This window comes from Periplaneta americana, chromosome 9, assembly GCF_040183065.1.
Source record: "Periplaneta americana isolate PAMFEO1 chromosome 9, P.americana_PAMFEO1_priV1, whole genome shotgun sequence".
NCBI classification, from domain to species: domain Eukaryota; kingdom Metazoa; phylum Arthropoda; class Insecta; order Blattodea; family Blattidae; genus Periplaneta; species Periplaneta americana.
This window is the reverse complement of record NC_091125.1, coordinates 141556621-141570132: the sequence shown is the minus strand read 5'-3', so window position 1 is coordinate 141570132 and position 13512 is coordinate 141556621. Positions and strand designations below refer to the sequence as shown.

The 13512-nt window shown below is 35.6% G+C and overlaps 1 protein-coding gene across 1 annotated transcript in view; it reads left to right on the top strand.

Moving 5' to 3' along the window:
- The window catches only part of LOC138706560 (sodium-coupled monocarboxylate transporter 1-like), a 34551-nt gene extending 25004 nt beyond the window's left edge, over positions 1–9547 (top strand). Inside the window, exons 13-15 of the mRNA XM_069836028.1 lie at positions 1093–1268; positions 3120–3324; positions 9411–9547. Of these exons, the coding sequence (XP_069692129.1) occupies positions 1093–1268; positions 3120–3324; positions 9411–9461 (432 nt within the window). The 3' untranslated portion in view covers positions 9462–9547. The remainder of the gene's footprint in view (positions 1–1092; positions 1269–3119; positions 3325–9410) is intronic.
- The last annotated feature ends 3965 nt before the right edge of the window (positions 9548–13512 follow it).

The following is a 13512-nucleotide window of genomic DNA, read 5'->3' as shown; positions in this document are numbered from 1 at the left end:
TTGACGCCACATTACACTACACAAACACACCCCCACAGGAAACAAAACAAAAGGCGCAAAGACCAGCAACAACCAGTTCTGAAGAAGGCCCATAATAGGCCGAAACAACTTAACCAGGTACGATAGAATTTAACACGAGAAAGACACTTAATACATACTCTGAAATTGTTAAAGATATAGAACACATAATGCAGAATGCATTTATTAATATTCTATTATGGATTTCACCCTCTCCTGTAGCAGAATTGTATAGTTTGATATGCCATGATTATTTGTTAAAATCTACGAAGTAATTAATCAATATTTTCAATTAATTGATGTTAATTATTAGTTTTTCTTTCTTATTTGGTGTCGTTTGTTTCTTGTTTTGTATATATCTAGTTAAAATATTACAACTATGTTTGTATGATTTGAAGCTTTCCCAGTGTTTGATGTAGAATAACTCTTCTCGGGTTCTCAGCCAGGTGAGTTGGAGATTTGCTTCCAAGCTTTCGATGGCTAGCTCTGCCATCTTCTTCAGGGAATGAAGTGATGTGGGACCATGTCTAGCCGGCTCCTGATTGGCCACCGCTTCCACCAATCAGAATGAGCTTGGCGGTTTGGACCAGGAACTAGCTCCTGATTGGCCCGCAGCAGGAAGCCCTACTATTGCATATACACCGGCTAGACATGATCCCACATCACTTCATTCCCTGAAGAAGATGGCAGAGCTAGCCATCGAAAGCTTGGAAGCAAAACTCCAACTCACCTGGCTGAGAACCCGAGAAGAGTTATTCTACAACTATGTTTGTTCCTCACCCATTTCACAACATTTAGGAGGCTTGATATTTTATGCTGGAAGTTAGAAATATATCAAGAAAATTGGTATTTACACCTACACAGAATGGTTGAAAAATAGAATCCCCGAACATATTGCACATTATATTCCATAAGGAAGATGAGCCGAGGAAGACCTACACTGAGATGGAGACAGCAGTTTCACGTGCAGCTGGAACAAGCTGATTGGCCAACTTTTGAATCTGATAGTGTTATTGCTAATTAAGCTGTTTGATTCATCTTGTTTCATTCTAATTTTTGCTGTCTTGTTTACAGGGAGCACTAGCAGGTGGAGTTCTCAGTATGGCATTTGTAGGATGGATATCTATTGGCAGTCAGATAGCTATTGCAAAGGGCTTTATCAAATTCCCTACCAAACCAGTGTCAATCGAGGGCTGTGAAGCCAATTTGTTGAACAGCACGGTCATGCCTGCAGTCATGCCCGTCATTATGTGAGTGTCGATTCGTTTATTAGTTCATGTACTGACACTTTAAAATAAAATTAAGAACCCATGGGTAAAGATTAACTTAGAAACAGGCCGAAAATTATTCAGAAATTACTTAGGGAACTTTTACAAATCTTTTAAGATTTGTTGATGCTTCATTTTTATACTGTAGAGCTATAACTAAATAAAATGAAAAATGCATTTTTCACTGCAAGTTAAGGACTTTTATTTAATTAATTTTCGTGCTTTAGAATTCTATATTAATGCAAGAACAACAAAAGTGTTTCACACCTAGCCTCGCGTTTAAATCTTCCGCAGATGTGTAGGCCTATACCTTAACTCGACAGTAGGCCTATGCTATAAATGCAGAATTGTTGAGCTATAAAATATAATACATAGCAAGTAAGTTATTGAATTTAAAAGCATAAACAATCCAATCAGTTGAGATATACAAAAATTGATAATACATATCGTACAAATTACTTCAAATTACAAACATAAAAATTCATCAGTTGAGCTATACGGATTACTATTCAATTTAAGGCATATACAATTCATCAGCCAAGCTAAACAAAAATATGCAATACATAGTAAACAGATGAATTCAATTTATATGCATACTTTAGATACCGCTAAGCTATACAAAATTGTACAATTCAAACAAAGTAGATTAATTCAATTTATAAGCTTAAACAATTCATCTGTTGAGCTATAAAGACTGCTATTTAATTTACAGCATATACAGTACCTGGCCACATTATTATAATCACTCACATTTTTACTATACTTTACATATTACTTCCTCATTTGAACTCTGGTTTCCATTCTTAAGCAGAATTCACATTACATATTTAATTTTTAAACAATATTAAGTAAAATTACAATTATAACAATGTCAATTGAAGAAATATTGATGAATAACCAACCACACCTCAATTTTTACAGAAATTTCAGTATTTCGTACGACCTCCTTTGGCTTTAATTACAGCTTCAGCTTCATTTCTCTTTGGCATGCTTACAATACACTTCTGTATTATTTCCTGGATCCTCTCATTGTGATTCGAAACATGTATCAGCCTTTCAATAAGTCGAACTCTGGTAGTAATAAATTATTTTGCCATCTCTCTTTTTACGAGGCCTCAGACGTTCTCAATGGGATTCAAGTCCGGTGAGTTTCCTGGCCATGGCAAAAGTGGAATGATTTTGGAAGCCAGAAACGTTTTGACTCTCCTTAGCAGTGTGGCAAGGTGCACCATCTTGTATAAAAATATATTTCTCCCCATTTGGGAACCATTCGTTCAGCTGAGGGATAAGCCTGTTTTCCAATACCTGGATATATTGATCTTGTTTCATTGTTCCTTGAACAATGTAGAGTCGTCCTGAACCTTTGCCTGATATCACAGACCATTATCATGACTGATATTGGTTATTTAACTGTGTTAACCAGGCATCCAGGAGCAAAATTTTCTCCCTTTCAAATGAGGAAGTAATATGTAAAGTATAGTAAAAATGTGAGTGATTATAATAATGTGGCCAGGTACTGTACAATTCATAAGTTAAGCTATAGAAAAATATACAATGCATGGTAAACAGATTAATTCAAATAATTGATTAAATGGTGATCTTACTCGTGTTAATTATGAATTATGTAAGCATGTGCGGCTTACATAATTAACACGAGTAAGATCGCCATTTAATCAATTATTATTTATATTCAAGTGTTAAAAGTAGTGTACAAAAGATTCAACATAGATTAATTCAATTTACAAGCATATTTTAGATCTAATGACAAGCTTAGTTGCTGTTTTGAAATAGAGATAAAGCCACTGTTGAGTTGTGACTCTGATCATGTTGCAGGCAGGAGCCGTTGTACATGTACAGGATATCGTACATGTGGTACACTCTGATAGGAGTGGTGACAGCAATCACCGTGGGACTGGTGGTTAGCTTCCTGACGCAACCCAACAGACCACAGGACGTGAACACTGACCTGCTGACGCCCGTCATACACAGGTTCCTGCCCAGCAAGGAAAAACGTATTGAGCTTCAGGATTATAAACAGGTAAAAACTCTCTGGCTGACATAAGCAGTGCCATTAGGAATTCGAATCTCAAACAACACGAAACTTAAACAGAATATTATTTGCCGATGATCAAGTCGTAATCGCCAATTCTGAAAACAATTTACAAAAAAGTTTATTTACATTGCAGAGAAGAATATGTATGGAAATTTCACCTAGTAAAACAAAAGTAATAGCATTCAGAGGTACGGATCCAATACGAAGCAAAATAGTAATCGAGAATATAATTACAGAACGAGTAAATAATTTCCCATAATTAGAATGCAATATTTCCTACAAAGGAGAGACTGACATAAATGAAAAAAACTTGCAAAATTTTTACAACTATTAGGACTATTAAACTCTACTAAAACCTGAAATAGTATAGAAACATAGATCTTTAAATCCTAATAATGGGACATCAGGAGCAGGGTATTATATTCCAAAATATCAAGAAAGTTATTTCATACCATGTTCATCCTCCTCCAGTCTTGACACTGAATTGCTAGCTATTGATGCTGCTCTTCAGTGTGTTACTCAAATTTCTGAAAAATCTATTTGCATACTTACCGACTCCAAGGGGGCTATATTTAATATAATTAAATGTGTACCAAACCTATACGCACATAGAATTATTCCAATTCAGAAACAACTAAGTAAACTAAAAGAACTCCAAAAGGAAATAACATTTCAATGGATACCTAGTCATTGTGGTATACCTGGAAACGAGAAAGTCGATAATATTGCAAAACAGGCAACATATTTGCAACCAAGACCTCTTCAAGTGATATCTCTATCCAGTGCTTTTGCTTCAGTAAAGTCTCATTTTACAAACCTATGGATCAACAATTGGCTCTCTTCTGACAAAGGAAAAATTTTACATTCTGTACAAAAGAAACCAAATGACCTGGAAATGTACAAAAACTTGCCCAGACATGTTCAAACATTTTTAACAAGAGCCAGAACAGGTCATATTGTCACTCAATTGTACCTACACCGATTTTACATTTCTGATAATCCTACTTGTCTGTGGTGTAATAATCATGATGAAGATCTGGAACACATTCTTCTATATTGTCCATCCATAAACCACAAAAGAAGTAAATTAAAATCATCAGTACCAGTTGCAGAAGACACAGCCCTGCAGTATATATTGACTACACCCCAACTCTGGCTACTAGCAACAGACATCTATAATGAACACCGATCAAAATACCCCTCATTTCTCGTGAAAAACAACAACTGAATAGACTATAGTGGACTTTATGTTGTCAGCAAACAGCTATTAAGAAGATTGATTGATAAAAACATAACAAACTAAAATTATATAATACTCTTTTCTTTCAACTCTCATATACAGAAGTAAATTTGGGTCCTTAAGTGAATAGACAGCAGACTGCGAGCTGCAAAAATGAAATACACAAGATGAACTGTCGTGTGTACTTTGCTCGACCATCGGAGGAACGAAAATATTTTAGAACAACTCCATATGCACTGGAAGACAAACTATCTTCATATCGAGAAAGATGGCTCCAACATGTATCCAGAATGTTACCGAACAGGATAACAAAAGTACTCTTACATTTTCACCGACAAGGACGACGAAGACCAGGACACCCACAGGAAAGATGTCTAGAACCTGTTTAGCTGAGACAGAGATGGGTCAAAATGGCCTAATTTTGTGCATCATGGATGATGATGATCAGGGAAAGGATTTATATGTAAATACATATTTACTGATAAAGCTAATATAATTTATATTTTGCATTATCTTTATGTTTCACAATGTGTAGGGTTGAAAAATCCTACTTTTATTTTCCATATTTTTCCATATTTTAGAGTTTAGTACATATTTTCGTTAATTTCCATATATTTTCCATATTTCATATAAAACAGTCCATATTATATTAGGTTTAACAATAAAACAAAACAAAATTCCATTAACTTTTAAAAATACATTTCAACAATAGAGATTTAAACACATGTTCAGTAATCCCTTTAACATCAGAGTTATTTGAAAATTAGCAGTCCTATCAACAATGGGAAAGTAAGTTACAAAACTGTATTAATTTAATTTAAAATTTTTAACACACTTCAGTTGTGCAGCTCAACAGTTAAATGCCAGTCAGAGTACACATAGGTTCAGTTTTGTAAATCATACTATAAAGACGGTAAATATGCCAAAAGTACGTCATTCAGTCAATTTAAAATCAAAACTAACAAGTTACATTTCAGAATTTAAAGAAGATGGTTTATCAACTGACAATAAAATATTATTTTGTAATTTGTGTCAGTGTGCAGTATCATCTACACAAAAGTTCTTGGTGCAACAACACATTACAACTAGTAAACATCAGGCCAACAAACAACTAAATTCCAAGCAGAGACAATTGTTTTTAACACAACCAACAACATCGAATGTAAGATCTGAGTTTAACATCGACCTGTGCCGTTCTCTCATCTCTGCTGATATTCCTCTCTACAAACTAAAGAATAAGGTCTTCAGGGAATTCCTTGAAAAATATACTCAACATACAATCCCGGATGAGTCAACACTTAGGAAGACGTATGCTCCATCCATCTACGATGAGACAATACAGAAGATAAGAGATGAAATTAAAGATAGTTCAATTTGGGTTTCCATTGATGAGACTCCCGACAAAGAAGGTAGACTTGTTGGTAATGTAGTTATCGGTTTGTTAAGTGAACAATATTCTGAACGAATTCTTTTACATTGTGATGTTCTAGAAAAGTGCAATAACAAAACTATAGTTAAACTGTTCAACGAAGCTATGGGTATCCTGTGGCCAAAGGGTATTATGTACGATAATGTGTTATTCTTTATTAGCGATGCTGCCCCTTATATGGTCAAAGCTGGACAAGCATTATCTGTTGTATATCCTAAATTGACTCATTTTACTTGTGTGGCGCATGCATTTCATCGTGTGGCAGAAGTGGTCAGAGACAATTTCCCTAAAGTAGATTTGTTGATTTCATCAGTGAAAAAAGTATTTCTCAAAGCTCCCAGTAGAGTTAACGTGTTGAAAGAAATGTACCCTGAAATTCCATTGCCACCAAAGCCAATTTTAACTAGATGGGGTACATGGCTAGAAGCAGTTGAATATTATGCCGAACATATAGACTCTATTAACAATGTTCTCCTTGCATTGGACTCTGAAGATGCAGTCTCAATTGATACTGCGAAAACAGTTACCTGTGACATAAGTGTGAAGAATGACTTAGCTCACATTCAGCATACATTTTCATGCATCATAAAAACGCTCAAAAGTCTCCAAAATAGGCACCTTTCACTATCTGAAAGTTTTGAAATTATAAATAGTACTGTGGAACAACTGAATCGTGGTAGAGGTAAAGTTGCAGATTCAGTAAGAGCTAAGGTGGACACTGTACTTTCAAAAAACCCTGGATATGAAGAACTACAAAAGGTTGTTGCTGTGATGAGTGGTGAATCAACAGTGAAGATTAACTTGGACTTATCCCCAGCAGACATTGTGAAATTGAATTATGTACCAGTTACTTCTTGTGACGTCGAACGCTCTTTTAGTCAGTATAAATCTATCCTCAGAGACAATAGAAGAAGATTCACTTTTCAGCACTTGAAAGAAATGTTTGTAACCTATTGTTATGGTAACAGACAATAAAAATTGTGTTTTGTTGAAACTACATTGGAAGATAAGGTACGTCCATTATATTTTTTGTTTAGTTTGATTAAAATGTACCAATATTTAACGTACATAGTCATTTTTTTATAATTTTAAGTCCATATTTAATTCCATATTTTGGTAAAAATCCATATTTAATTCCATATTTTGGTAAAAATAACTACATATATATTTACATATTTCATATATTTTTAGTCCATATAAATCCGTTCCCTGATGATGATGATAAAACTCTCTGGAGTTTATAATGATATTGTTGTTTTCCGATTTCTTCTAGTAATATTATTTTGATGTACCGGAGTACATATGATATTTCCGTGCAGGAATTCTGAGTTATCACTCGTAATGAGTGCACCTCTGCACATAGTGTGTTGGACATTGTGCCACTATCACACACCTCTGAGGGTTGGTCACTGAAGGGAAACTGAAAGGTGGAACTGAAACTGAGAGGATTCAATCCGGCATCGGAACTGGAATCCAGTGTGACTTAGTGGATAAAGCGTCAGCACATAGAGCTGAAAACCCGAGTTCGAGTCCTGATGCTGGAGAGAATTTTTTGCACTCCACCCATCCTTCATCCTTTTAGTAAGTTCTCTGAATTCTGATACTTTCGCAACTTTTCTGGAAGTCGAGTTTTGCTTTGTCTTTGTCTCATTTTCGTCGATCAGAATGTAAGTTCTGATTATATATTATAATATGTAAAACGCAGTGTGTTTGTAAAATAATGTTACAAAATTCAGTTGCAGTAACTTGCTAATCATTGAACATATGTCTATTTTGTTTGCTACATAAAATATTCACAAAAAAATGTGGAGATTTCTTATATACTTTCCACATTTGCTTCATTTGTCTCTTGGATAATTCCCAACGGATAATCGATTTCAAGGCATGTACAGATCCAGAAACAAAATTTGGGCCACCTGAATTTTCCAAGTTCCAGTTATAACATACTGCGCATGCTCAGTGCATAATTGAGGCGGCCCAATTTTGTTTCTGGGTCTGTAATTCCAGAATATCTTGTCTGATTGTGATTAAGATATCAGTGATTCTGTTACTACTCAACTCTTAGAGATCAGAATGGGCTTTCCATAAATCATTTAAAATTTTTTTTTTTTTCACTGATGAACTAGTAAGTTATTTAGATTAAATAAATAACGACCTCACTGTGTTAAATTATGATATTATTTACCTGATTGATTAGTTTCAATGTTATTTCCATCATTGAATTCTAGTGAGTTCAGCGCTATCTTCTGCATTCCTGTTATGGTGTATTCATGACTGTATCGAAAAGAGTGTGTTCTGAAATTCAATTGAATGTTGAGGATTTTTTTCTCTGGTATGGAGGAGAGTCCAAAGGCTTGCACAGCAGCCTGAGGGTTATTATGCTTATCTGACCTCCTTAGAGAGGGATGATTATTTGAAGTTCGCAGGACCACATTCCTTTAGATAATGTGATTCACTGTTTGGTGCCATATATCGATTCAGACACATAATATCGGTCCAATGGAATCCACGCTGAACACCCCTCTGCTCCCTGGGAGTTTTCTAGCCTTCTCAGATAAATGTCATCTATATACAAATCACTGTAATATATCTGCTGAACCCTCAGTCGACCTGAAACTATTGAAAGATGATAGATGAAGTTGAATTTAATAAAGGCGAAATGAATCAGAGGTCCAGCACCGAAAGTTACCTGGAAATTCTGCTTCAATTGATAGAGGGGGGGCAACTTCGAAATAAACCCCAACCAGGTAGCTTGTCTCAACACGCTATAGTTATTCCACAGCAGTGAACAAACAATTTTTACATAGTTTAACATGAAAGAGTACCTATCCATTATCCAGGGAAGCTGATATCAAGGAGCTCTCTTATATTAAGGGTCTAATGCAGGGGCATTCAAAAGTGGAGTTAGCTAATACTCCGAAATTTGTTAACAAATAATACAAAAAATTGGGAGGCGTTACTTTTCAAAACACCCTTGTACTTTAATATCTTGCTCAAATTGCCTTTTGCTATGCAAGCCAACAGCAATAGAGTGAAGTTCATTTTCTTAGTCGTGGAATTTCCTGTTTCTTAATTAAAACGACTAATATACCTGTGGGATGGCATACTAATTACAAAATCGGAAGGCTAATGATCCTCTTTCCTAACCACTTATCCTGAATGATGTTTTACATGGTTTATTGAAGTTTCTTCAAACTATTCTTCTTAGAATCTCCATGAAGTGTATAACATCTCCTGCTTCTAAATCCTTCTTTTCCTTAATTGTATCCTATAATTTCTCCCGAACTTGGAATAACCTCTTCAGTAAGAAACTAAATTTGTGTTAATTGTACAAACTTGATATTTGAATGAAAGGAACTTCAGGTTTTCTCTCTTCATCTTAATATTCTTTATTGTTTTCAGGATATGACAGACCATCCTAAAGAATCATCTGAATGTCAACATAAGGAGTAACAGTGCCATGAATTGGTGTGAACTAGGAAGACTTGTCACGTTATAATATTAAGAATTAAAGTATTGATTTATTTGTTTTATTATAATTGTTGTTTCATTGATACTATTATGAACCATTGTTCATATTGTTCTCCTGTGTCCTCCTGTCACTGAAAAATTCCATATTTCTTACCATTCAGGAGCATCTTCTTTCAATTCCGTATTCCTTCTCCTCTGATTGATATCATGTCCTTTCAAGTAATGTGGTTTTGCAGTCGTTTCTTCAATGACAATTGTAAATTGAAAATAATAGGTACTTAGAGCAGCCGCGGCGAAAATGCGACTCACGAGCACATTGTGGCTCGCAGTGCTTTTCTCTCGCTTCCTACCTACAACCCCCACCCTCTTACTCACTGGAGTCAAACTCCATTCTATTTGTATTTGTCTCGGACCTGCGAGTGGCGTATCGTCGCAATATCTCTCTGGAAACCATGTACCTCTATAAAAAACGAAAGTTTCAAGTAGAATGGGAGGATGCATTCTTTTGCTTACAATATGATGAAAATATTAAATGTATGATTTATTCACAAATATTACTAGGAAAACGGTTGTATAACATAAAACGGCATTATAAGTTACTACAGGTTACTGATGAAACATTAAAAGGTTAAGTGTTATTATTATTATTATTATTATTATTATTATTATCATCATCATCATCATCATCATCTCTGTACGTCGATTCTTTTACAGCAGATGTACGAATAATGCGGTTAGATTTTCAATTTAAACTCACAGATTTACAATGTGACGTTAAATGAAAGCTAGATGTAAGGACTTGACAGATATTGAACTTTTCAAATCTTTGGAAAAAAATAAATATTTGAAACTTCGTTCTTTCGCTTGCTCTGTTGAAGCCATGTTCGCTGTAACTTACGTTTGTGAAAGATTATTTTCAACAATGAAAATAGTAAAAATCAAATTTAGATCACGACTGACAGACGAATACCTTCGTGATCAACTACGATTGGCAGTAAGTGACATAATTCCTGATTTTGAAACTTTGTCGCAGAGACATTCTGAAGACAGTTAATTTTAGGTTGTGATAATGTGTCCTATGTTTTCTTGTTCATTTCTTTCTTCGTTACACGTCCTAAACATTAACTTCCCCTTCGGTTGTCCGCCTCCCTCCATAGGTGCTATGCGCGTTGCAGCTTACACAGTGGCTCTGCGCACCATGGCCTTTTCGCCACGGCTGACTTAGAGTAAAATCGATAGTTATTTAGATAGAACAGATTCATGTTGAAATAATAATGATGGGAAATAACAGATAGAGAGAAATCTGTGTGCCTTTAATTATCATGCCTTCGTAGGGATCTTCCTGTGATCGAACTTAGTAGTTCTGGTAAGAAAATCGAGCTTATACTGGGATGAGGGAGTTTTTAATGAAACTGTAGCTTCAACTAATTTTTTTTAGGATACCGGTAACATTTTACAGATTCCTGTTGTCACTGTGGATATGTTAATTTTTTAAGAGCATTCGCAGTTAAAAACTGAGATGATAGCCTTCGTATTATTTTCTGGCAAATGAAATATGTAATCTATGCCATTGTGACATCATTTCGATCGCTGACAGACCCCGTGATTTCATTATCTACTTTTCGATTCATGACTGAAATACTAACTCTCAAAACTCTGATTTTATATATATATATTTTTTTTAAAGTCTCATCATTATTGTTGTCGTAGTTGTCATTGTCATCGTCCTCGACATCACTGTCGTAGTTGTCATCATCATCGTTGTAGTCTTCGACATCGTTCTTAACATCACTCTCGTCCACACCTGTGGAGTAATGGTCAGCACATCTGGCTGCGAAACCAGGTGGCCCGGGTTCGAATCCCAGTCGGGGCAAGTTACCTGGTTGAGGTTTTTTCCGGGGTTTTCCCTCAACCCAATACGAGCAAATGCTGGGTAACTTTCGGTGCTGGACCCCAGACTCATTTCACCGGCATTATCATCTTCATATCATTCAGACGCTAAATAACCTAGATGTTGATACAGCGTCGTAAAATAACCCAATAAAATAAAAATAAACATCACTCTCGTAGTTGTCATCGTCATTATCGTCGTCGTTATAGAACTCGTCAGTGTCATCGACATCACTACCGTAGTTGTCATCGTTGTCTTTGTCATTTTTTTTATCGTCTTCGATATCACTATCGGAGTTGTCATCGTCATCATTGTCATCGTTATAGTCCTACTCATCATCCTCGACATCACTATCGTAGTTGTCATCGCCATCATCATCGTAGTCGTTATAATCCTCGTCATAGTCCTCGATATCACTCACGTAGTTGCCATCGTCATCATCATCATCGTCATCGTCATCATTCTCAAAAATACTATCATATTCGTCGTCGTTAAAGTCATTATCATTGTCTTTGTCAGTCTTTATCATCATGGTCATTATCATTACAATCGTAATCAATTATTATCAAAATGAAAGTGGACTTGATGTCTATTCAGTTCATTTAGGAATCACAGATGTCATTCATAATAATGTTAAAATTCTCAGCCTCTATTCTTTGACGACCTACGTCTCTGTATTGGACGTATTTATTTTGTATTTCATTAGGAGGAAAGAATATTTCATAACTTTTTGGGGTGCACTGTAGATGTTGATATTTTCTCTTCTTCTTCTTCTTCTTCTTCTTCTTCTTCTTTTGTTTAAGCTTTCGCTTGTTTGTCTTCACGCTTGGTCTGACGGAGATGAAAGACATCCTTCTCTCCATCTCTTCTTTGGGCGACCTCTTGTCCTCCTCCAGCGTGGTATAAAATCTCTGGCTGCTCTGATCAATCTATTTCTTTCTGCTCGTTCTACATGGAAATTCCATTCTCGTCTTCTTGCTTTTGTAAATTTAATTACATCCATTATATCACATTCTTGTCGGACTGTTTCATTTTTTACTTTATCTAATCTCGTTTTTCCTAGTGTTGTTCTTAAAGTGTTCATTTCTGTTGTCCTCATAAGTTGTTTGGTTTTGCTAGTTTCTGCTCTATTTTCTGTACCATATGTTGGAATTGGTCTCTCGAAGTATAAATTAAAAGTTTCGTTAATCATTTTTATATACGCACGCACATGCACACATAAAAGCATACATCTCTTAATACGAGTCTAGAAGCTATGACCTGATTTACTTATAGTGATTAATATCGTTTGATACAGAGCAGTCCTTCACAGAAACCTGTCTACAAATCATTGTGTCTGCACTTAAACGGAGTGTTTTGTGACATCAAGGTTGTCCTTGTAATCTGCGTGTTCTTGAGAAGGCGTTTGGAATCCGCGATTTGTGTTTTCGTAAATGTAGAAAGATTTGGTAAGAAAATAAAACTGTAACACCCGTATAAAATGGAACATAACAAGGAAAAATATGGAGGTCACTGCGACTTTTCAATGATTCTGCTAGTCACTGCCAGTTACTTTTTGTGGATCCTGTAAAGGACGGACTTCCCCAACCTTACAACATCATCCCATTAGCATAAAAAATTAATAAATATTTGTTTTACTTATTGTGCTTGCACGTGCTACTCAAAGCAGCACAACAGTAGGAATTTCCTGTATTAACACAGATGATAAATGGATGTGCGGTGAATTTAGATAGAGACTTTATAGCTTATAATATAATTCATGCCTTTGCACTGACTATTTAACGTCAAGAAAAATTTGTACTTACTGGGTATATTGGATTTATTTATGACATTGTGCATTTCATAAAAGTATTTTCTGTTTCTAATAATACAGTATGTGCAATCTTTTGGTGTATCATTACTCTACTCTGCTCTACTCTTAAAGATAAAGTCAACCTCATGACAGACCAAATCGGCCTAGAGCAGGGCTGGGCACCAAGAGCAAATTCTACTCTCTGACGGGGAGCCATATAACTTCTCTTCAACCCCTTTCTTCCTCGCCGAACACCGCACAGCGTTGATTCCGTAACGGATGAATATTAAGGTCCCCGTTTAGAGTTTGGATTCGCTCCCGGTGGCCAGCCCTGGCTTAGAGGTAGGCGA